General features: G+C 52.8%; 8 protein-coding genes across 8 annotated transcripts; 2 read left to right on the top strand and 6 right to left on the bottom strand.

The window, feature by feature from the left end:
* Positions 1-73: 73 nt before the first annotated feature.
* N7532_011110 (uncharacterized protein) lies at positions 74-676 on the bottom strand (the record flags this gene model as incomplete). Its single annotated transcript, XM_056623601.1, has 4 exons — positions 74-270; positions 325-349; positions 410-499; positions 605-676. The coding sequence occupies 4 exons, from the start codon at positions 674-676 to the stop codon at positions 74-76; spliced, it is 384 nt and encodes a 127-aa protein (XP_056468589.1).
* An 827-nt stretch (positions 677-1,503) lies between these two features.
* N7532_011109 (uncharacterized protein) lies at positions 1,504-2,533 on the bottom strand (the record flags this gene model as incomplete). Its single annotated transcript, XM_056623600.1, has 2 exons — positions 1,504-2,313; positions 2,369-2,533. 2 exons carry the CDS (start codon positions 2,531-2,533, stop codon positions 1,504-1,506), a joined length of 975 nt encoding a protein of 324 aa, XP_056468588.1.
* A 588-nt stretch (positions 2,534-3,121) lies between these two features.
* On the bottom strand, positions 3,122-4,912 carry N7532_011108 (uncharacterized protein; the record flags this gene model as incomplete). The annotated part of the gene is made up of 1 exon (XM_056623599.1): positions 3,122-4,912. The coding sequence occupies one exon, from the start codon at positions 4,910-4,912 to the stop codon at positions 3,122-3,124; it is 1,791 nt and encodes a 596-aa protein (XP_056468587.1).
* Positions 4,913-6,835: 1,923 nt separating this feature from the next.
* N7532_011107 (uncharacterized protein) lies at positions 6,836-7,090 on the bottom strand (the record flags this gene model as incomplete). Its single annotated transcript, XM_056623598.1, has 1 exon — positions 6,836-7,090. The coding sequence occupies one exon, from the start codon at positions 7,088-7,090 to the stop codon at positions 6,836-6,838; it is 255 nt and encodes an 84-aa protein (XP_056468586.1).
* Positions 7,091-8,155: 1,065 nt separating this feature from the next.
* On the bottom strand, positions 8,156-10,033 carry N7532_011106 (C2H2 zinc finger protein; the record flags this gene model as incomplete). The annotated part of the gene is made up of 1 exon (XM_056623597.1): positions 8,156-10,033. The coding sequence occupies one exon, from the start codon at positions 10,031-10,033 to the stop codon at positions 8,156-8,158; it is 1,878 nt and encodes a 625-aa protein (XP_056468585.1).
* Positions 10,034-14,363: 4,330 nt separating this feature from the next.
* On the top strand, positions 14,364-15,981 carry N7532_011105 (uncharacterized protein; the record flags this gene model as incomplete). The annotated part of the gene is made up of 3 exons (XM_056623596.1): positions 14,364-14,843; positions 14,907-15,374; positions 15,427-15,981. The coding sequence occupies 3 exons, from the start codon at positions 14,364-14,366 to the stop codon at positions 15,979-15,981; spliced, it is 1,503 nt and encodes a 500-aa protein (XP_056468584.1).
* Positions 15,982-16,606: 625 nt separating this feature from the next.
* Positions 16,607-19,344, bottom strand: N7532_011104 (condensin subunit BRN1; the record flags this gene model as incomplete). The annotated part of the gene is made up of 3 exons (XM_056623595.1): positions 16,607-18,571; positions 18,636-19,209; positions 19,271-19,344. 3 exons carry the CDS (start codon positions 19,342-19,344, stop codon positions 16,607-16,609), a joined length of 2,613 nt encoding a protein of 870 aa, XP_056468583.1.
* Positions 19,345-19,782: 438 nt separating this feature from the next.
* Positions 19,783-23,085, top strand: N7532_011103 (sodium/calcium exchanger protein; the record flags this gene model as incomplete). Its single annotated transcript, XM_056623594.1, has 3 exons — positions 19,783-19,801; positions 19,884-20,098; positions 20,179-23,085. 3 exons carry the CDS (start codon positions 19,783-19,785, stop codon positions 23,083-23,085), a joined length of 3,141 nt encoding a protein of 1,046 aa, XP_056468582.1.
* Positions 23,086-23,559: the final 474 nt, after the last annotated feature.

The following is a 23,559-nucleotide window of genomic DNA, read 5'->3' as shown; positions in this document are numbered from 1 at the left end:
ATACATAATCACAGGTACCATCAGGTATAGTCCGCCCTAACTGGACCACTCAATTTCATCTCAAAACCGAGATCTACAGCAGATGCTTGCCGACACTGAAAGCCTGCAGCGCAGCCGACAGCCCCACGACAACCGCGTTCTCCTTAACACCCGTTTTAGCATACCAAGCCGAGCTAGACCAAAGCAGGACGTTCACAATGGCCGCCATAGCCTTGTTCAGCGGGTCCTGCAGGGCAGACGGATCCTTGGACCATTGGTAGTGGAGAATTCCTAGTACAGATCAGTAATTCCGTTTACAGGCCCTTGGTATCATGAGATAGCTACCGGTAAGGAGGAAGAATGCGCTTCCCTATATGAGCTTGTGAGCCTTCAATTCTTTGCTTTATGCTGGATCATGGGATGAACAAACCTGGTACCAACCAACAGTACCACAAGCCCAGGGTCTAGATCCCTTGATGTTCTTGAAGACCTTTTCGGCAGTCCATTCTTTGCCGCCGAGCTAAAAGGGGTGGAGAACAGTCAGTATGAATGCCCTGGCTTACTATATCCCCAGCTGGATCTATGCGGAGCAGTTCGGAAGATAAGAGGGTGATGCGGGACCTACCGTGTGTCCGATGGAGAGGATGACGAAGGTCAAGGCTGATGCCTGGAGGGAGCGGGAAGGGACGGTAGACATGATGGCTGGGAATTGCTTGAATTGAAGACGATACAAGAATTGGAGCTGACTGTATCAATATGTAGGATGAGGTGGAGGGCGGGCAGGGGCTGGGTGTATTAATTTAACCTTCGGGACGCGGTCATGGGCCTCGGTCCAACGGTTGGGCCGCGTGGGGTCCGCCACATGGCTCCACATGGCATATGGCACGACTATCCGAATGTACTTAACTGTAGATGGCTAAAGCCGAATTTTGATTCAATTAGCTCAATTGGTTTGATAATCTATGAAAGGAATTCAACGACAGCCTGTCGAATGAGACAATGTATGGATCCGGAGCCCAGATATGGAGCAGCTTCTGCTTTTTCGTGAGGAACATGAGGGGGGAAGTCTCAGCGATCCGTTGGTCTCATGATGATAATCAACTAGTATCTTAAGCTATGGTAAGGTTTTACGCGGATCATCGAATTAAATAACATAAAAAAAAAAAAAAATTTGGCTTTTCAATACTTTAGACTTTTTGAATTCTCACTGCCTAATGCATTCTCCTTTCATGGTTGTAATCTGGAATCAGGAGACACTCAGTACATTCTTCTTAAGCAAACAGGAAATAAAAATAAAGAAACCTGCACAGAAAGCCAAACTGCCCGGGTCTGGGACAGCAACTGGGCAATGAACATCAAGTTCTGAGATGAAGCATGATCATGATTGTGCCAGATCAATTGCCTGGTCACCAGATAATAATCGAATGGCAGCGGGGTGCTCTCAAAACACAGTCCGAATCTGGAGTCTAGCGAACGGAAAAGAAATCTTTGATTTTCAGCCTGGAGAAACTTCGGGCGATTGCGTTAAATCAGTTGCCTGGTCCCATGAGGGTAACCGAGTGGCATCTGGATCCGCTGACGACACAGTCTAAATATGGGACCTGGCCACCAAGCAATGCATAGCAAATTTGAGCCTCTCTTGGCGGTAGATGGAGAGACTTGCACTGCGGATATGCCATATGGTCCTACAAAATTCCGATCAACTGTTGTCCTCCTCTCTCCCTCTGGGAGCTCTTCCCTATGGTAGGGCTTGACAACAGTTGATCGGAATTTCGTAGGACCATATGGCATATCCACAGTGCAAGTCTCTCCATCTACCGCCAAAAGCTTGCATGGGCCTTTCCATCCACCTTTCTCGCGCCAGACTCGAACATCTGACTGTAATGGTAGGGTCAATGTGGTGATGATACTAGGACCGTTGCGCATAGCGAGAGCGCCACCCACCTGGCGTTCCGCATGTAGGCGACGGACCTCTTTGGTTGCAGTACGGATAGCCTCAGCTCTCTTGACTACCAAAGGCGATGGTGGATCCATTTCGGTCATTCTCGGGTATGCCCCGAAGACAAGTAACGTTGGAATGATTCCATTCGGTCCGGCTGAGACGTTGACAGCCTTCACAGCCGTCTGCAGAATCATCTCCCTATCGAAGTTCTCGTCCTTAAGAATTTCGTAGGCACGGCGTAGTGGTGCATGGTATCGTTCTACTTTCCCCACGCTACTATGAGCCTCCACGGGGAACCCCTTGACCTCGATTGACATTGACGAAGCAAGCTGCTTGAACTCGGTAGATGTGAAGTTCTTTCCTGCATCGTGCACAATGTAGTCCGGCGGCCCCTGGTAGGTATCGATCCAGCATGCACGAAGTGTGTCCCAGGCATTACGTGCAGACATGTCTCTTAGGAATCTCGCGAGCGACACCAAATGATGTAGCTGCATCGATGACCTGCAAAACAGGTTTTCCTTCCAGGTACAGAATGTCGATAACAACCGAGTAGTTGAACTCATAGTCATCTTTCAGGGTAAACTTGAATTGTCCTGGGGACTTGCCTTTCATCCGGCAGTGTGACAGAACTTCGTGAGGTAGTCAATGCACTTTGAATCTACCTCATGCCCAGCGAGTTGAAGGATTCGTGTCAATTTCCGTTCTGATGGGTGTCCGAAACGTCGGAGGAGTTGTCGTAGCTCCGTCTTGGTATGGTGACTCCATGCTGCTATCTCCTCCAGATTGTGCAGCAGCATCCATGGATGTCCCCGCTTACGTACGATGGGTACTCTCTTGTCTCCTCGCTCGAGCACGTCTTTCTTGTTTCGGAGCTCCACTCCCATAGCATCCATGTCCTTAAGACAGAAGAGAAATGGTGTGTTCGTAGGAAGGACATGAACGTAATAGTGCCAATCGGGGTGTCGACGTCGACAGTCCCTAAGGAGGGCTTTGGATCCCGTCTCCAAATTTGATATTCTGCTCCCCAGCCCGTGAAGTAATAAGTCTGACTTTAGGGTCTAGCCTGCATAATGCCCTGAATTGAGGTTCACCAGCGGACGAAACCCCAGAGGCTCCAGTGTCTGGCATGATGCTTTGGAAAGTGTCGGATGAATACCGGTTATCGAGTGTGAACGCTTCTATGGCCTGTCCGTCGGCTTGTCACTGATGGAAGATGTCATCTTTAGTGAAAAAGTGGTATGCTGACTGGTCATTCAGGATAGATATCGTCCTGATTCCATCGACTTGCCCGATTTCCGTCAAGAACCCCTCGTGCTCATCATCCTCAATAGTCATAACCGCGAGTGTCTGGCTTGGGTCATTCCTATCGCTGTCGTCTAGCTCCTCTATTTCCTCTGCGCCTTCGAAGTCGCTGATAAACATTTGGAAGTCCTGCGGGGTGGCTGTCCGGCCTGTCATGAAGAAGTGTTGCTCGCGGAAGTTGTCGAGGGATCGTTTTCGTTCTTCCCCGGTATGATACTTCGACCAGCATCCTGGTCGTCCACAGACGTAGCATCTCCCCTGGCGGGCCCATTGAGGTCCTCGTCGGCCTCTGCGGTATCCTCCTCGCGGTCCTGATCCACGAAGGGGAGTGGGTTCACGGCTGTTGCCGTACCCATAGCTTCTTCGACGCTGGTTGTAGCCACCGTGGCTGTATCCACGATTTCTCCCCCTGTATGTGCGGTCAGTCCAATGCTGATTATGCACGTCGTACTCCTCGCGAGCGTGGAATTGCCCGGAACGCGGTGAAAATGTCGCATTAGCAACTGCTGATCGCAGTTCCGCTTGTACGCCCTCGAGAGTGCTCGCTGGCCTATGTAAGGAGAATTTGCATTCCTCGACGCCTCTGCAAGCCTTTATGGTTTGTTCCCGTAGGGTCGTCTCCGACCGGTGTTCTGGGGGCAATCCTGGCTGGATCTTCTCGAGTGTTTCGAAGAGTATCTCGAGGCATTCCGAGCGCGACTTCTCCGGGTTTTGAGCAATAATCCTCGGAAAGGTGGTTTCCCTCCATTCGATGATAGATCTTTGACGTTTCTCCGTGTCGAATTTAGCCCTCATCATCTCTACCATCGTTGAAAAATCCCTCGCGTTTCCTTTGATCCTTGTGAAGTAAAATTTCTCCGCTTTTCCTTTGAGCATAAGCGAGAATGCAATATGGAACTGATGCTCCTGTAGGCCGATCTTTTCACAGACGTCGCAGAACTTGACTAGTTTTGTGTTGAGGTCATCATATAGTCCTCCGCTATACTTGTCGTCCGTATTGCTATACAGCCTCATTACTGCTTCAATCATTCTTGGTAACGGTATATCTTGGGAATTCTGTTGGAATGCGCTGTAACTGGATTGTTGCTGTATGTGATTGTCTATATGGGCTGTATCGAGCGGTGTGGATCTGGCTTCTTCCCACATCTGGTCGATTTGTCCGATATGTGGTTTCACAACATCATTTCGAGGGGTTTGGGGAATTGGTGGGTTCACCGAAGTAGCTCGTGCTGCGAGAGAACTTGGTCGGATAGTTGGCGCTTGGTCGCGTGCAGGGTTCCATCTGGAGTTGAAGTTGTCTGGGTGTTCCTTTAGATGGTCCTCGATGTCTTCTTTGGTCCATTCGTGCTGAGTGACTTCTTGGAGGCAGTCGTATAGTCCCTTCGCGAAAGATATCCCCGGACCTACCCTGATCCATACTCCGTGGGTAGTCAGATGATGTCGAAGCATTTTCAAAGCGTTCTTATTTGCCCCCTTGAATATATCCAGAGTCCATCCATTGAATTCATCGTGAAAGTCGTTCCATAGGGCACGGTCGGTAATGCGCATTGTGTTCCATGTCCGCAATACACAAGTTATATGGCCGTTCAGTATTTCTTCCGTCTGGTTCTTCTCGTCGAGTGTGTCGACAGATTTTCCCCATGTCTTCTCCTCAATGGCGTACGCGAGATTATCCGGGATTGGCAGCATGATGGTTGCGGCGAAGATATGAATAGGATAGATCGAAGAAATGAGTGTGTTGGGTTGCGTGTCGTGACGGTACTGCAAGTGTTTCCCCGGTAACGCGTTGTTCGCGTGGTGGACGCAGATCTTCGTTGCGGTTTCAACTGTAGATCCTTTGGAACTCCTCCGTGTCTCAAAGGTACTGCAAGCGTTTCCCCGTTCCCCTGCGGTCAATGCCTCTTCCAGGTCGTGTAAACCGAGCTGTTCTGTGGTTGTAATCAACCACTGATCAGTATCACCAGCTAGGTACTGTGTACACAGTTAAGTGGACAGTGTGTATGCCATAAAGCAAAAGTCAATTGATGCATGTAGATAGATGTTCATGTGTACCAGGTCCGGTCCAAAATACCCCTGGATTCCATATCCGTGCCTTACTGCCCACCCAAACGGGAAGCGGTTTGGGTGGGCAGTAAGGCGCGGATACGCCGATAGTCGGTTTTCTCAACACCGGTGCCGGCATAGGAACGTGATCTATCAATCGCCAGCGGTACGTTGCCGCTAGCTTGTTCTGACAAAAGGGTATGCATTCTGAAAATACCAGTATCTTGAAGATATTCAGGTATCAATTGAAGTAGACCATCCACCTCGTGGGCTGCATGTGCCAAATTAAACTAACATTCCAGGAAGTTTCGGCCAACATCATGATACTGATAGATGCGCTTTGCACGTGCAGAATACCTGAGTGATCACACGAAGGCTTTCTTGCATCAGCCATCGAATTGAATGATGACTTCCGTGCCCGCCTAGCAGAGAAATACAAAACAGACTCAACCCCTGCATCATACGTCGATATTCGCCGACTCATTATCCTACCACATATCTAACTTCAACTCTCAATCACACTTTCCCTTACTTCGCACTTCGCACCCTTCACTCCTATCTCAATTTTACTATGGCAGCACAGCCAAATTCTGAAACCAACTTGACATCTTCAGCCTCAGACTTTCTCCGCTCCGAGACCCCGGATTTTCTTCACTCCAAGACCTCAGACAGCCACGTTCTTGCAAGAATGTAGTCACAGACTGGTTTACCTCAATTGTAGAGATCTTGTACCTCGATCTGACTGACCGATATACACTAACAGTGGGCAGTCAGGTAACAGTGTTCAAATCTGTTACCCAAACAGTCCTAACCTAGGACAGTCGACGAAGCTTCGGTAAGTTATGGATAAACTTTTTCTTATTCTTAGCAACTTTTCTTCTGTTTAGTGTTGTCTCACCCATCAATTACCTTTTTTTTGGCGCGAAAAAGAAGAGTGAACCTGACTGCTACAACCTTTCAGAAACTCACGTCATTTATTGCAAGCATCATCAAAATGTCAGCCACACTTCTACGCGACACGACCCTGATTTCGAGGCACCTCGCTTTATTTTTCTCTCCACCGGCCTCGGACCTGTCGAAAATGTCGAAACCCGAAGACCACGCTTGTTTTGAGCTGCCGAAAGATGCCAAGGCACTCGGCACTTCTATTCGTGCGAGTGCTGGCGAAACACCAAAAGAAAGCTAAGATAGCACAATACGTGCTCTTCACAAATATCCCTGCACCTGTTGCCGAATCAAAGCACAAATCAAGCGCCAGATATAGGATCCTGCAACGGCGTCTGATTGCCATTGCTTGTCGACAACCCTCATGAACGGGCTCTGTTGGCATTTGCAATGAAATATGATTTCATTTGCGGCCGGAAGAGAGCAGATGTAAACTCGGGGTATTTCTACATCTACATGTGGGACTGGATGGGTGATGGTAAAGCTTCGATTCCCATGGACACCGTTGACCGCAGAGCAAAGCGGATATTATCGAGAGAGTTGCGCGGCAGAAATCGGGCATCAATACACAATGCCAGTCCACGCCGTCTGCAAAGACCAAGTGGGTGCCGAAGAAGGGCGACACTAGCCTTCCTTACGTCGACCATAGAGTTGAGTGATGATTTCTAGCAACGAGTCATTGTAGGCCACGCCACTGATTCTCGCTGGTCGAAGGTCATTTCGGAACTGGAGCGAATTCCGGAATTGGCCGACCAGATAGAGACGCCGATACCGTACATTGTAGACGACGTTCTTCTTTTCTTGATCCAACATGGCGACAACGACCGCTGGCTTTGCATAGCGTACAACATGGCCGACGAAGTTTTCCGAATGGTCCATGACGACCAGGGACGCCAATGTGTCGACCGCTGCTGGTATAAACTACGGGGTTGGTGATCTACCACGGATGGAGTCGGTTGAAAAAGCACGTCGCCACTTGTGAAGAATGCCTGAGAAATGGAGTCCGACGTCACCGACCATACGGCTCCCTACTGCCGGTTCTCTCTCCGCATATTCCATTCCATACCATCCACATCGATTTCGTCGGTATACTAACTCTGACAACTGAAGGTACTGGACTTCGAACGGTGCATCAGTAGCAGTGGCTCTCGGGCACCTAAACCAACTGTTGGCAACCCACGTTGGGCGGGAGTGGGTCATTGAAACAGCTCTCCACATGGCAAGCTTTTGTATAGTTAACGTTCTTAAGTTTAAAAGACGAACTAGCGAATTCAATGTCCATACTAATGCAGACCGTGCGATTACACTTGATGTGGATTAGTGGAGTAGAGTATAATTGAAACAGAGGGTATATTATCACTACCAAAGGTTGAATAGCTCGACAAGAGAAGTGAAAGAAATAAGTTGAAAGCCGGAAAAAAGAAAACTCCAATCCAGGGTCATTCCATGCATCGTTGGAAAGCAGTCTCCAGAAAAAGCAAAGAGAGATAGAAAAAAAAAAATAGAAAAGAGGTTATCCTCAATTCGGAAGGAGAGCAAAAAGGTCCGGATCATTGTACCGTAGGTGTTGTGATCCGAACCATTTTTAGTACGCCGAACTCCCTCGATCTGATCCGGAAAGAAACACCTTACAGTGTGAAAGTAAATATGAAAAGAGAAAGGAAAGGAAGGAAGAGGAGGGGAAAATAAGGAGAAAAGCCTCATGGCCCCGAACCCCAGAAGAAATGGTAATTAGAGCAGGAAGAGAAAGCCACCAACGCCGGCAGTTGTCGGGACGGTGATCATGAGGGACATAAAGGGAATATCAGGCGGACTTCCAGGGAAGATGGGATGGAGAGATGTGTATCAACAATAGAGGAGGGGGATGTGGGTACGGGTCGAATGTTTCTCTGCAGGTTTGTCTATATCGTACACACCAAAGCACGTGTATATGCGGCATCGCCTTCACCTTGGGCCGGAATTGGCCTGGTTGATTTCGACGGGCGCGGGTGCTGATGATGGGTTTATCGTCGCGATGTGTGCGCGCAGAGACGCGACTTCTTCGCGCAACCCAGTCATTTCATCGTGCATGGAGCGGACGTACTGCCAGAGCCTATCGATCTGGCTAGCTTCATTGTTTGTCTCAGCAGGACCATCGAGTCCCACCTTCGGGAAACCCGGATGGGAGCTGGAATGGCCGTGAGATGACGTATGTTTCGCTGGTGCCTGAAGGCCGAATCGCGCGTCAGGCGAACTGATGACGGGCGGAGGGAGGTGAGGGGCTCCAGCTGGGGGTGGTGGCAGACCCAATCCTGTCGGGGCGTGGTTGGGTTGTCCAGTTCGAGCAAAGGAGGGCTGAGGGTGAGGCAACGACTGACCCATGGCGGGAGAGGCTGCGCGGTGGGGTTGTGAGTGTCCGTCATGGTGCGAGAGAGCATTCGGAGAGAGCGGCTTGGGGCTGTCGCCGACATTGGTCGGAGTGAAAACAGATGAGCCAGACTGGTGGCCTGCCGGTGGGAAGGTCATGTTTCCAGGTTGCGAGGTCGCCGTTGTTGGTGGACCCGAGCCACCGTGCGAGCCTGGAGGTGGGTAAAGAGCACGACCAGCAGCGATCGGTGGGTACGTGCTGGGCTGACGGGGGTGGAGAGAGTCAGATCGAGAAAGAGAATCAGCATCAGGCTTGCGAATGCTCGGCATATTCAGTCGTCGCTCGTCTTCCTCATCCATGCGCTCCGGCTCCGCGTATACCAGACCATCCATTGTGTCATCCGGAGGGTGCCCGTCGCCGTATTCATCTTCTCCCGCAAAGCTTCCCATGCTTGACCGTCGACCGGCGCATCCACCTTGGCCCTTGTTGTGGCGCGCAAGCGCGTCGCCGCGAGCAAAGCGACGCCCGCACTTGGGACAAATGTGAGGGCGCTCGCCGGTGTGGAGTTTGCTGTGCCGTTTCAAGTCGTGTAATCGGCGGAAACGAGATTGGCAGGTTTGACAGACGAATGGTTTCTCTTGGCTATGGGTGAGCAGATGGCTCTTAAGGTTATGTTGTCGGGTAAATTCTGTGGCGCAGTAGGGGCAGCGGTGCTTCTTCGCCGATGGCGAGCGTAGGCTGCCTCTATTGTAGCCCGCGTCGGGCAGACTCAGTCCGCGACGCGGATCACTAATGCTTAGACGGCGGGCGCTGGGAGGCGGCGGGGTATTCGCTGCCAGCATACCAGGACCGCCCGAGGGCATAGGATACGAAAAGGCTTTATTGCTGTCTTGTTCGAGATCCGAAGCGGCCCGGGGCCGCGGTCGGTCACCGTCCTGCGAGGCCGATTCTTCGATAGGTCCGGGACTCGCGACGGTCGATGTCTGCATGAGAGAATTCTGATGGTGCTCGGTCGATCCGTATGGGTCCGTTGCAGCATCATTCGCGTGCGTGTCTACCTGCATCTGCTCGGGCGACGCATGAATGGAAGGATCGTGGATGGAATGAGCTGGCGACCGCTCGCTGGCCCCCAATGCTTCGCGGGCGACCTGAGTGTTATTAAGTTCGGTCTTCTGCTCCTGCTCGATCGGCCGATCCGCCGGCGCCGAGGCTGGAGTCGTCATCTGAGAGGGTTGGGATCGCGAGACGTGTAGGCCGGCACTGGCGATGGAGCTCAAATTGGTATCGGGTTTTGAGGGAGCTTTGAGGAAGGAGATGGGCTCGGGGCTTGAGAGGGCGGTGGACGGGGTGGATATCGGATTTGAGATGGCGACTGGCTCGTTGTTCGAGTGCATCAATGCCGCCATGGAGGCAGAAGGTTTCGCGCCAGCCTCGTAGGGTGGACGAACCAAGGCGATGGCTACTTCCGATGTCATGTTAGGATGTGATGTTGCGGATAGCGAGTGACGGGGGGAGAGGGGAAGAGGGAGAGACTAACCCCAGCGGCTTTTGGAACAACAGGGCGAGCGAGGATTGGGGGTGGGTGAGAGGGAGGGTGAAGGCGAAGTCCAGGGCGTGTGGGGCGTTCACTCAGTCACCGTGTGGCGCAAGCTGACGAGGTTGGTTTCAGCTTTTTGCAATTGTCAGGCCCGGAGAAGATCCACCCGGAATGTGTCCTAGGGGGGCTTGGGCCTCGCGTTAAAATAGCAATCAGTGGAATCGAGATGGTTCAATGGAGCCGGGCCATGAAGAAGTCTGGAACCGTGGCGGGTGTGCAGGAACGAGACGAAATGGTGTCGTGGTTTTTGGCGTGTGGCCCCAGAGAGTCGTGGGGATACAGCTGGTGAGCTCTGAGCAGATCCTCTGGAACGATCCTCGACAATGTGCAGTAACCGGATTTCCCCAGGCGACCAGGAATCAAGAATATGCAGAAGAACAACGAGAGCAGGCAGAAACACGGCAGGGGGGGCTGTTCGGGCCACGTACGGTAACTTTGGGGCAGGACGTGGCGCGGTAGCGGTGGGAGGGGTTGCCGGCGGTAATTTGCGTATCGCCGGTACGGACGGTATCAGTCGGGCCTGGTCGAGGCTCTAGGAGATGAACCCTGGGCCGTGAATGTACTGGTACTTATTATTACATACAGCTCATTGCTCTGCGAAGAAGTACCGGTACTTGAATAAGATTGAGGCTGTGTAGCCCGCTAACGCGTTTGTGGCTGGCCGTGGGTCTGGCACGAGGCTGGCTGCTCCCTACTCAACTGGACGACCCCAAGTATGCGGCTGAGGGTCACATCTCCTGCTGCTACTGTACTCTCCGCTGTACGACGGCCTCTTTCCACGGCCGGTTCTAGGTGATGTCACCCCACGATACACACCCTCCTGTCGCTCGCCGCATGCCGCATTCGCATCCGCTTCCCGATGGGGCACGGCGGCAGATCTACTCGCATCCACCACAGTTCGGGTGTTGATCGTGGGAATGGCCTCCTCGCATGACGCTGGATCCCGCCGCTCCCGTATCCCCCCCGTGCCCCGACGGAGACCAGGTGTCAGTTGGCCCGAATTCCTCGTCCAGCGAGTCAAGTGCACTGGTGACCATGGTGGTATTTTTCCATCGGGGCCACACGACTGCGCCCCAGTTTCATGGACCGCTGACCCGATAGGCAGCCTGGGGGACTCAAATGCCTCCTTTCTGCGGATCGACAAACACGAGCCCCATCCAGTTGGCTGTGCAGAGTGGGTGCCGATGGCGATGACGACGGAGCCACGCCGAAGTTTTGCCGTTTAAATAGATCGAGATCCGTTCTTTGCTGGACGGACCACAATTCCATTGGGTCGCAATCAAAACTGTCTTCATGTGGGCGGGACCAGGCGGAAGTAGATATGTCAGATCAGGCTTCTCGATGCTTATCCGCCCGGGCGGACGCAGGGAGGCTGGTGATGACTCTGGTCCGTGTGGCCTGCATGGTTGCGGCTCTTGCCCAGCCTCATCTCTCTCCATGGCTGACGCTGGGGCGCCTGAGGCAGAGGGTATGAGTACATAAGATCGTAGGGTTGGCCTGAAGACAAGACGGCGCTTCTGGTTTGTAGCTTGGCAAGCCTTACTCCTGTTAGCATGTGGAGAGGAGACAGACTTCAAAGCAGATCATCAGATATGAAAACTTCTCAGTTCTGTCATGCACGGACGGGTTGTCAACTGGCAAGGAACTAAACACTAGAGATCAGACTAAAGAAGACGAGGTATACGCTAGACTCATCCGAAAAAACAGGCAGAAGCCGATGAGTTGGAAGGCGGAAAACCACAAGACAGGCAACAGATTGTTTCCGAGTCTCTGAATCAAGCTCTAGAAAACTCCTTGCTGTCTCGTGGCCCCAATCCCGTCCAGACACCTGATCAGGCATTGAGACATAGTCCAAGCAAGATTCAATCGGAAATAATATCCAAACCCGGGGATCCACCGACCCATGGGCCCTTCAGTAAGTATAGAAAGCCAGGAACCGGCGCGGTTGAGAACTGACATCCGCTCTGAATGACTTTTCAAGTCCAATTAGGATGGGATGCACCATGCAAGTCGCATGCAAATACAGAAGTTTTCGCTACTCCCTCCCAAGCCTTCTTTGTAACCCGATCTCAGGCAGATGACTTAAAAGACGATTCTAATTTTGGCATCAAGAATTTGAGGTCACACCAAGGAGCATTGTCCCTTATTCCCCAGGCTTTGTGCTCTTTTCGAAATCTGATACATTGAGATTTGCTCACCGGTCAGTGTGACACGAAGGCAATGTAATGGCGACTCTGATTCAGATGTCTTAGCCCTCCAGTACTCTCACATGCTTCGCTGTCTTTTTCAATGTCACGATCAATTGATTGAGCGATGGAAGACGCGAGATCTGAGAAGGAGGAAAAAGGCGGATTTTTTACTCAAAGGAGGAAACTAGGAGTGCAGCTGACCGTCTACAGGGTGGTCAATTCCTCAGTCTATGGGTATAGACGTTGAACAGCTTTAGTCCGTATCCCGCGGGCCTGCCAAGACCTACCTTGAGCATCAAAACATGTGATGAAATCGCAGACAGTAGAATGTTACGGAACTAACACAAACATTTCTGAAGAAATAAAATGCTAGGAAACTTGTAAAAGAAGCTTCTTGGCGTTTTGTAAGGTCTAGAATCTCTTTCCCGACGTACTCGAAGATACAGCGAAGCGGACTACAGATTTACCGGGGCACTTCTTCTACCCGGTCTAGACAGGTCCAAAGCGCTATTGAAAAATTCATTAATGATTCAGTTATCAGGCCTTCCCACCGTTCACCTATCTTTTCATCTATGTCGTTAGAACATAGCGTGCGGTTCACTCCAGCAAGCCCTCTTGTTGGAGATCACAATAAGACGTTTCGCTTGTGCGGTATTGATCGAATATCTTATCTGTAGTGATGAGCGCCACTTTGGAGCATAATACTGTCATAAATCCAAATACCAAAGCCTAGATCAGGGGTAAGCAGGCGATAGGAAGCTTCGTAGTCCAATTATACCCGGCCATCAAATGCCGGCGCGTAGAGAGCCAGTTGACAAGCTCAAGCGCATGGAAGTATACTTGGGCAGTACCGGTCGTCCAACCAGCTATTAGAACCGCAGGCCGGGAAATCCTAGATGATTCTCTAAGCGCCAGGACGGCCAGCTCATACTTTGTAGTGTTTCAGAGAATCGAATGTGAAAATGATGAGGTCTGGTCAGTGCCGTGGCTTGACGTTGTGATGACTGCCCTGCACCGTCCTCTATAGTTCATACACCCGAGGGCATTTTGTACTGTCGACTCCGCACTCCGTGGATCTCCCAGGAACACCCTTCCAACCTCCTCCAACAACAAGAATGCAGACTATTGCTGGGGATCACCAAAATCGCAGCATTCAGGGTAGCTCCCAGTAGTGCACAGACCTCGGCTGCATCCAACCGAAAACATTGCCAAACCGCCACGGGGGCGACGGTGCTTAACAGCACTGTGTGACTGGGCGTGCATCCTCCCTGCATTCGGTCCTTGGGCTGGCAGACCATCCCACCCCGGCTTGTCCCTCGAGCGGTTCTGCACGACGTGTGGTTGGCCCGACGATCGGCGGATTAGCGCCGGTTGGGGTGATGGGCGTGCATCGTGAGGAGCAGTCGGGGGCCATCTGGCGCCTCTCACTGGCTCGAGGCTCCACTGTGACAAGCTCGCCCGATCACCTCTGCGATCCAGTCACGCCCCCTCTCTCGCCGGCCCCCGAAGGTGTGAATATGCACAGTGCTCGCCCAGAGGAGCCCGGGACTCCAATCATGAGCCCGGTTGCCCCTGCACCGTCTCCCCCGGCGCTTACTCTGGCCCTGGCACGAGTGACGAGCGGGCATGGCCTGCAGTCGAGCCCCCGCTCGAATCCGGCCTTGATTGATATTCAAGAATACCCGTGGCCGGCTCCTGCGTCTCCAGGTCTTTCTTTTCCTCATCACCACCGCCGCCTTGACTGGTTTTGTGTTTGTATACCCGTGGACGCAGGCCTCGCCCCCGAGTATCCAAGGTGATCCTGCGAAAACGTCTTATCTTGCTCAGCCTGTCACACACTGCTGGGATCTTCGCAGCACACAATTGACTCAGATTTCGTGGTCTGGGTTTCTTTTTTAAGCACATCCCAGAGACTCTTCGAGTCCTTCCGGGTTCCTGTCAAGAGCTGGCTCTCTTGACCCTATTGCTGTGCTTCCGTGCAAGTTACTGAATTTCTGATCGACCCTCGTTGTGTCTACAATGTCAATTTCCGGAGACAGCCATAGAAGCTCACCTCAGACCTACGAGCCTGTCGTGCCAACGGATCTCACTCGCGGTTCCTACCACAGCGCAATGGGACCCCCGCCGCAACATACAACCCACGAGACCCGCAGCTCGTCCGAGAGCAGCGGGGCCTCACTGAAGAGCCCTCGTACAGCTCGCTTTGCCGAGGCCACCACAATTCACTCGCCAATCGAGCAACGAGACCGATCTCCATTCGCCGATCCCCAGAAGAATAACTCTAATGGTGGCGTGGGAGATCTTGGATTCGGATATGTGAAGGCCAATGATCCAGCTCAACATGCAGACGACTCGATGCCGCCGGTCTCACCCTGGAGAGCCGATATGAAAGTCCCCAACACCGCTCGTTCTTTGAACCCACTCAGTCCGACTTTCCGCGAGGAGTATATGCTCGAGAAGAACGAGAAGACTGCCGAGAAGGAGAATGCCCGTGACTTGGTGAGAGCCACTTCCTTAGCAACACCCCATCTCTTGTGCTAAGCAGCTAATTCCCATCCACAGAGGATAAAACTTCGAGTCCGTATCGCCAAGATCTTCCTCCGTTTCGTCAACTTCGGCTGCAGTCTGATCGTCCTGTCCCTGCTGGCGGTGACCCTGACTGTCTTCGAAACAACCAAGTCTCTCCCAACCCGCAACAGTCTCCCCGCGTGGGCCGAGGGTACCAACCCATGGGCTCAATACTTGCTTCTATCAATGGCTGGCGTTTCACTCCTTGCCTGCCTGATTGTATTCTGGAGCTACTGGAAGGGTGGTCACAAACGTGCCGAGAAGACCGCCATCTACTACACCGTCTTCTCGATCGTGTTTTTCGGCCTCAGCTTGATTATGTGGATTGTCGGTGCTGCCGTCTACCAAAACTCCAAAGCAAATGGCAACAGCAAAGATATGTGGGGATGGTCCTGTGCCCAGAACACCCGTGAGGAAATCTATCACGACGTGATCGATTACGCTCTCGTCTGCCGTCTTCAGGTAAGGGCTACCCTCCACCCAGAATACCTCACGACGAAACTAATCAATCCAGGACTGGGGACTGGTCTGCGCAATCATCGAAGTCGTCATCGAGGTCCTCGTCATCCTCATCTACGCCGTAGTAGCCTACAGAATCTGGACCAAACGACGGTTGATGAAATCCATGAACGGCCGCGACCAAGCCCGAGACGACCTCTACCTCGCCCAACTCCGTCTCAAATCCGCCCCGAACACCCCCGGCTTCGCAGGATTCTCCTCCTACCCGCCGAAATCCCCCTTCGCCGCCGCAACCCCAGTAGGAGACCCCTACTCAACCGCCGAGAAGGGCCAGATGCCAACAACGCAATACGCATCCCCGCGTTCACCAACAAGACCCGTCCCCTCTTTCCAGCTTCAACCACCGCCCATCCGCGTCCAACAACCCACCCCCAAAACTGCCCAGGAGGAATTCTCGCACCCCTCATCGCACACCCCCTCGCCGCCACCGCAGTCGCCGCCTCAGCATGTTTCTGCTGCGCCCGGTGAGACCGAGTACGATGCCGTCCCCATCCCTGGCGTGTACACCAGTCCTATGGCGCCGACCTTCCCGCCTGCGGTGCACAAATAGATGCGCGGCTGGCGAGTGAGGTGTGTGCATGATGTCCGGGCTTATAAAAAAATGTTATAAATTGAAAAATCGTATTGACTGTGCATTGCATGGTCGACTGGACATACTGTGCTCCTATTTATTGGATTTTGGATTCCCCCCTTCCCCCCCCCCATCTATCTTTAATGAACGGTCTTTCCCAGTTCCTTAGACTGGTGCACGGGCTGATGTACGCGATGGGCGTTGGAGTTTTTGGATTTACAAATACCTATTTGGCGGGTTTTATTTTTGATTCTGTTTCGATCCCCCCTTTTTGTATCTACTCTTTTTCTATCGTTGAATATACTCAATCGATACCTGCACATGACTACGACGTCTTTCCGGAAATACGATGAAGTAGATTTAGAAGATGTGGGATCATTACTTGATGATTCTACCAGTCCTTGGAAATACAAAATACAACTTGACATTGCATTGGGAATCAAATAAATAGCTCTTACAAGGCCCGTGGAGCAAAAACGCCATACAAACTCCGGATCTACCAGACCCAACCCATTCTGTCCAGAGTCATGACCGACATGCAATTCACAACATAAAGCCCAACGAAAAAGCTGGAATGTACATGCGAAGGAAAACAAAAGCCAAATCACATACTGCCCTCTTCAAGAACAGCATGAACATCCCTGCTAACGAAGATTTCTTCCAGAGTGCTGGCGCCACTGGCGATCTTGCTGATATCACTCTCCAAGACTAAGCCCTGCTCGTTGGCCAAATGGAGCAAGCAGATAAAGCCAAATGATGTACTGATATCACGCAATGTTTCCGCAGGATAGACCGCCTTCAGATTGTTCATGATCTTCGTGAATCGAAGTCGGCCGTCTTCCTTAGGATCGGCGGGCTGCTCGGGGCTGCCTTGGGTGGGCGTGGGTGGTGTCGGGTGGGCCTCGCTCTCGGGTTCAGCAGGAGGTTCGCTCGAGACAGCACCGGGTTGGGAGGCTGAGGCGAAATCGGAGGCGGCAATGAGTCGTTCACCCATGCCCCTCCACATCTCTGTCTTGAGTCTTCGGACATCCACCTTCTTCGCCACACGAGCATAATTGACGTAGTCGGGTCGGGCACGGCGTGCACCTTGAGTCACCAGCTGTGAGCCGTACCCACCCTTGCTCGGTGTCGCGCCGACCATATTCAGCAATGCGGACAGACCGGTAGCGCCACCGGCATCGCCAGCTGCCGCTCCGGCAGCCCCATCAGTAGGTGGGGAGAGCATCTCCCGCGCATCAGCGAATGGAAGGTTGTCATCATCATCGTCTAGATCCATGCCGTTAGGGAACGCAAGACCATCGTCATCCGCAAAGAAGTTGGCATCGTAGGCACCAGGAGCACCATCGTCATCAACGTCTTCAGTCTTGTGGTTGGCCCAGAAAGCCTCATCCATATCACCATTGCCAGCTGTCTGGTCTGGCCGGCTGATGTTCGCTCGTCTACTCATAAGTTTCCTCGAGCCCATGCGGGCCTTCGGCTTCAAGAACAAGCGAAGCAGCTGACGGGAGTTGAAATGCTTGTCATCGGGTAGCAGATTGCGTCCCTTTGTCTTCCATTGTGTCTTGGGCAGGGAGATTGCGGAATTGGAGCTGGCAGGGGTGTAGATCAGCTCTGCAACAGATGGATCCAATGGCGCTCCGAAATCGATTTCAAAGGGCTCCTTTTCCTTGCGTTGCTTTGGTGCCGCGCTGGTGTTGGCTGCGGTGTGGTCCTTGATTCTTCGAATCTTCCAGTGTTCAGGTCCAGCCCAGTTCTTGGATAGCGCGTTGTCGAAGTAGCTCAGGATGTTCTCGTGATCTTGCTTGCTAGGCTGGTGAGACATAGAAATGGCGTAGGCATCCTCGTCCATATCTTCTTCATCATCGGCATTATCGCCGTCCTGATCCATACGATGAACCTTGAGCATCGGTTCGAGGGCTGCCTCTCGAGCCCAGGCTTCACCACCGTCACCAAACCCAGTATCGCCGCTAAGGTCAAACCCAGCCAGAGTCCCGTCATCGTCGTCGAAACCAACCGCATTGTCATCATCAAGCATGATGCCGGAAGGATCGTCCATTCCGCCTTCATTGTTTTTGTCCTGACGCCAGTCCTCGGGGGCCTTGAGAAGAGGAATATCCAGGGATCCACTGGGATCGCCCAGATCGAAGTTCTTGAGGGAAGGGCAGATATCCTGCTCGGTCAAGCTATCCAAGTCGGGGAAGAACTGGTTTGCCAGAGTAGCAAGGTCGATGTTCGGGTCGTCCTCAAATGTTTCGCTGGCCTGCGGCTGAGTACTTTGTGACTGCTCGGCTTGCAACTGCTCCTCTGCTTGCGCATCAGGGTCTTCGGTTCCCTCGCGGTCACCCTCGTCGGTCTTGGCGTTATCATCCACAGCATCATCGCTGCTATCGAACACGATTCTTCCGTGTCCGTCGATGGCGAGGTGGTTCAAAAGTAGACCCTTAGCACCACCCTCGTCGAAATCCGCGGACGCTTTCTTGAAAAGGGGATCCACAGCAAATTCCAGTTCGAATTTCTTCAGTTGTAATGATCCGAATGATGGGGCCAGCGTAGCCTCATGTGAGCGAGTCTTAAATATGACATGGTTAGCAAAAGTCCTAGGTTTACGTGGTTCGTGGTGGGGTGTAACTAACCTTCTTGCGCGACTTGCGAGTGCCTCCATCTTCGCCCTCCTCGTCTTCGTCTCCTTCCTCTCCTTCAGCATCGGCTTCACGTCCCCGTTTGTCGCGGCTATCGGCCAAGCCACTCAGGAGCTTTCCGGTCTCAGTGGCGACACTATCCACTCGGCTGGTGTAGATTTTCACACACCCATCGAGGGTGCAACTGGCCTTCTGGAAGTTGACACCGTCACCTTCCTTCAGCAATGACATGTCGTGGAAGTAGTCGATAAGGGCGAAGTTCCAGGAGTTGTTCGCATTAATCTTGTTATCGGTTGCCATCTTCATCCATTCCTCGAAGTTGGCCAGAATCGGCACTCGCTTCATTGGTGTCACGCCGCGTCCACTAACGTCGCTTTCGCGACCGCGGTGACCGGATCCTCGAGGCGTTGCGGGGCTGTCGCTCCCTTCGCGGTTGTAACTTGTGTAGCGGCGGGGAGGCATCGGGGTCTTGACGGCGGCCTTGATCTGGTTCATCTGGCGGTCGTGAAGGGCTTGTCTGGCCTCTTTCCGGGCCGCTTTCTCGCCCATATCATCGTTGAGGGGAACCCTGTTCGCGCATTAGTTTCCGGTTGCTTCCATGCATGCAACTGTCTACGAATGCGACGTACTTGATAGGAGAATGTTTCTGAGGGGTTGAGGCGCCGTTGGAACGGCGATGTGCCTTGTGCACTACACGAGGCATGGTTGCGGTTTCCCCAGCTGGGGAGATCGAAATGCGCGGGGGAGTCGATGTCGGTCGTGGTTGCAGCTGGCGGAGGGGCGGCCCAAACAAACCGTAAGTCAACAAACATACGGCGGGCGGCAGCAACCAGTCGCGTCGGCTCTCACGTGGAAGGAGCCTTATCCTTCAGGCATCAAACCGACCATCCAGTGAGCGCATTTCCCATTTTTGGCTCGCTGGAGCCTAGTAATTTGACTGCTGCCAACTTTTCATTAAACTATATAGTCCGGGTTCCACTTCTTGCTTTCTTCGACGTGCACTGCCACACCTCTCAGCTGGTCCCCGCGGTTTCGCTGAAGGCAACACGCCATAGTCCAGTGCACTGGCCCGCTCTTCGCTGTTCCAGCTGACATCACCGACCTCACCGCATTGGCAGCGCCTCACATTCAACGGCCGTCGATGGAGGGGGCGCACGCGAGTCAAATAACCTGCTTCAACTCAATTTTGGTATAAACGGTGGGCGCTGGGTCACTTCGATACTGCTCTGGTCCACAATGCAGCAGTCCTGGATGCAATAATGAACCGGCTATCCTCTTTCCTGCGGCCCGCAGCCCGCAAAGCGCCTCGGTACTCTGTTCGGCCCTTCTACACCACAATATTGGTGTTTACGGCCCTTGCAACACTCAGTCTGCTCATATCATGGTCTGAAAAGGACACGGCGCATCTTCGCACGGCAGCGGACCCGCTGCTTGTGAAGCGAGAAGGCGAACCAGAGGTATCACCACTATCCCGTTCAGCCCTCCTCGTGCGATGACACCAGAAAGCTAATTCGTGTGCTGTGTTACCTGGCTATAGTGTCGTCTTGTCCGTGAAGTCGAAGACCAATGTGGATACGTCCGTGACAATTGCCCGGACCACCAAGATGGTCTGTTCTCTTACCTACAGCTTTACTACTGCGCCCTGCCCGACGCGAAGCCGCTTGCGTTCATAGTCTTGATACTCTGGCTGTCACTTCTGTTCAGCACGATCGGAATAGCAGCCAGTGACTTTTTGTGTATTGATCTTAGTACTCTGGCGAGCGTTCTAGGCCTGAGCGAAAGTCTGACGGGCGTGACGTTTCTCGCGTTTGGCAATGGAAGTCCCGATGTCTTCTCGACATTTGCTGCGATGCGGTCCAATAGTGGCAGCCTAGCCATTGGCGAATTGATCGGAGCGGCCAGTTTCATCACATCCGTCGTGGCCGGCTCAATGGCGCTAGTCCGGCCGTTCAAGGTTGCGCGGAGGAGCTTTGTCCGAGATGTCGGGTACTTCGTGGTCGCTGTCAGCTTCAGCATGTTCTTGCTGGCCGACGGCCGGCTTCACCTGTGGGAATCAGCGACGATGGTGGCTCTCTATCTGTTCTATGTTATAATGGTTGTGACATGGCACTGGTACCTCGTCCGGCGCCGGAGAAGACACGAAAGAGATATGGCAGCACGAACGCATTTCCACATCCCAGAAAACCAGGAACTGGATTACGAACAACCAATGGACGACGATGACCCCGGTGTTGCGGAATCGCACGAGTCGCGAAGTCTCCGCGGCGCGTCCACTGAAGATTTTGATCTTCTGGAGCGCGCCGAGCGAACCCCGAGCTGGAAGGAAGAGGAGGACGAAGATGATGAAACGAGAAACCAGTATCTTGCCGAAATTCGGGACAATATGCACGTCTATCGACCACCTAATCCATCACGGCGGAACACTATGAATCCTATCCGGCCGAGTCTGGTCGGTGCACTGGAATTCCAATCTGTACTTCACTCGCTCCAGAAGTCCAGAAATATCAGGTACACACCCGCAATTAGCCTGAGTGGTTATTCGGATGATGGTGATGCTTCTCAACCTTGGGACACTCGGTCAGTTGCATCTCATCCTCGTGCCACCAGGCCCTCTGGAACCAACGACCGTCTTTCCCCGAATAGCGCGGAAAGATCCCGAGCGCGAGCTGTTTCGGCCAGTGGTGCCGAGGGCTTGAGATTGGATCCCAGTGTGCTCGATCGTCGCCAAGATGAAGCACCGCAGCTTACTGTCAGGCGGCCTTCTGATGAGGTCGCCAATAGACAATCATTGCAGCCTCCGCGAATAGATACCAGCGTGGCACTGGCTGTCTCCCCGGCAGAGTCTGTCCAGGCGTCACTAAACATGAGCCCTGTAGCAGCTGCAGCTCCTCACACACCGGACCTGTTGGCTCCTCCAGGTGCATTCAATTCCCCCAACTACCAAACGAGTGCCACCCATGAGCGATCGCCGCCAGCAGTCTCACCAAGAGGCACCGGTGTCAGCTATACCTCTATCCCTGCCCTTGCGCCGGAAAGCCCTGCGGCTCCTTTTCCTACATACGTTGATGAGTCCTCTGCTCCATCTTCTCGTGCGCCCAGCATTCGTTTGCCGAACCCTGTAGCCAGCCCCTCGGAACAGTTGCTGGTCCATGATGATATGGATGATATAGCCACCGAGAGTTCTTCATTCCGAATGACATTGAAGAAATTGTGGCCTAGCTCTGTCCTTCCTCCCCCGCAGCAGATCGGCTGCACGCTTTTCCCAACCCTGGTTGGCTGGAAAGGCAAAAGCTTCATGGAACGCTTTCTGGGAATTGTGGCCGCGCCTAGTATATTCCTCCTTACCATCACTGTGCCGGTTGTTGAACCCCAGGCTCCTGAGATTGTCGAACCAGATCCTGTCCCAGCAGTGGTCATCGAACAGATTGATGGCGATGGGCCCTCTCCCCGGGCGAGACTGCCATCTGATAGCCCGGTTATGCACCCAATCGGGCATGGCCGGAATAGTTCTATCCCTGATATCTCCAGGCCACATCCTCATCGGCGCAAGTCCACGCTTCAAAATTCGTACAGTCGGCCTCGTTGGGACTCAGAATTGCCAGCTGCACCGCCACCTCCCGAAAACGAGCCTGTTGCACCCGTTAAAGATTGGAACCGCTGGCTGGTATCAATTCAACTGTTCACGGGACCTCTATTTTTTACCCTCATTGCATGGACTGCCGCAGACACGACTCTCGATCCGCGGAACTTCATTCTCCCATGCCTCATTTCCCTCCTCTTCTCATTCCTCTGCCTCGCGGCCCTCACCATCACAACACGCAGCCGCCCATGGCACAGACAGGGGATAACCGACCAGTCATCCGAGAACAACTTCTCCGACCTCCCTCGAGTCAAATCTCTCCCATCTTCATGGCGCCCAGTCCTCTCCCTCCTCGGCTTTTTCGTCGCCATATCATGGATCGCAACCATCGCCACGGAGGTCGTCTCCCTCCTCAAAACCATTGGCGTTATCCTTGATATCTCCGACTCGCTTCTAGGCCTAACTGTCTTCGCCGTCGGAAATTCACTCGGCGATCTTGTCGCCGACATCACCGTCGCCCGACTCGGATACCCAGTCATGGCACTGAGCGCCTGCTTCGGCGGGCCCATGCTCAACATTCTACTCGGTATTGGTCTAGGCGGTCTCTACATGACCATGAACAGAACAAAGCCATCCCGTCGTGACGAGATCTTCGCGGGGGGCGTGACTCCTGCGGAAACACCATACGAGATTGAGGTCTCAAAGGTTCTTATTATCAGTGGCGCTACCCTCTTGGTTGTTCTGGTCGGCCTTCTCATCGTTGTTCCGCTGAATAACTGGCGGATGGATCGGAGGATTGGGTGGGGGCTTGTTGTTGTTTGGTGCATTAGTACCATTGGAAATATCATTGCTGAGGTTACATAATGACCCCAAGCCTTCTTGTCATTTATGTTGCAGTTCTTGCATTGATTCTGGCGTGTTTGTTCTTCTAGATTCAGGGCTGGTTGGCTTGGATCCGAACGTACTTACCTCTGATGAATAGCACGCATTGCAATGAAGAGAACTTGATATCTAAGTGTTCCACGAACCTGAAAGTTCACAGCCCAGTTATACAGGCGCGTTCAATTTGCAGATATGTGACACATATTCTTCAGGGCCTTTGCTGGATCAAATGCCAAGTCTTGGTCGTTCAAGACCATTGGCCGAGCGTGATTTATTGCGGCTGAGCACCAGATTCCAGAATACGATCCTAGCATCATGCATAAACCTGCACCTTGACCCGGGCGAGCTACTGATGTTAGTGTTGGCTCGAGCCTGCGGCCTCATCATGTTACCGCCAGTTGACAACCCCTTGGAGTTACTTTTTTGGTTAAAAAACAATCCTTTCCAAAATCATTC

Source organism: Penicillium argentinense (genome assembly GCF_028826775.1).
Source record: "Penicillium argentinense strain IBT 30761 chromosome Unknown utg000011l_segment0_segment0, whole genome shotgun sequence".
Classification (NCBI taxonomy): Eukaryota; Fungi; Ascomycota; class Eurotiomycetes; order Eurotiales; family Aspergillaceae; genus Penicillium; species Penicillium argentinense.
The sequence above is the reverse complement of the archived record's forward strand: the minus strand, read 5'-3'. Positions and strand labels throughout refer to the sequence as shown.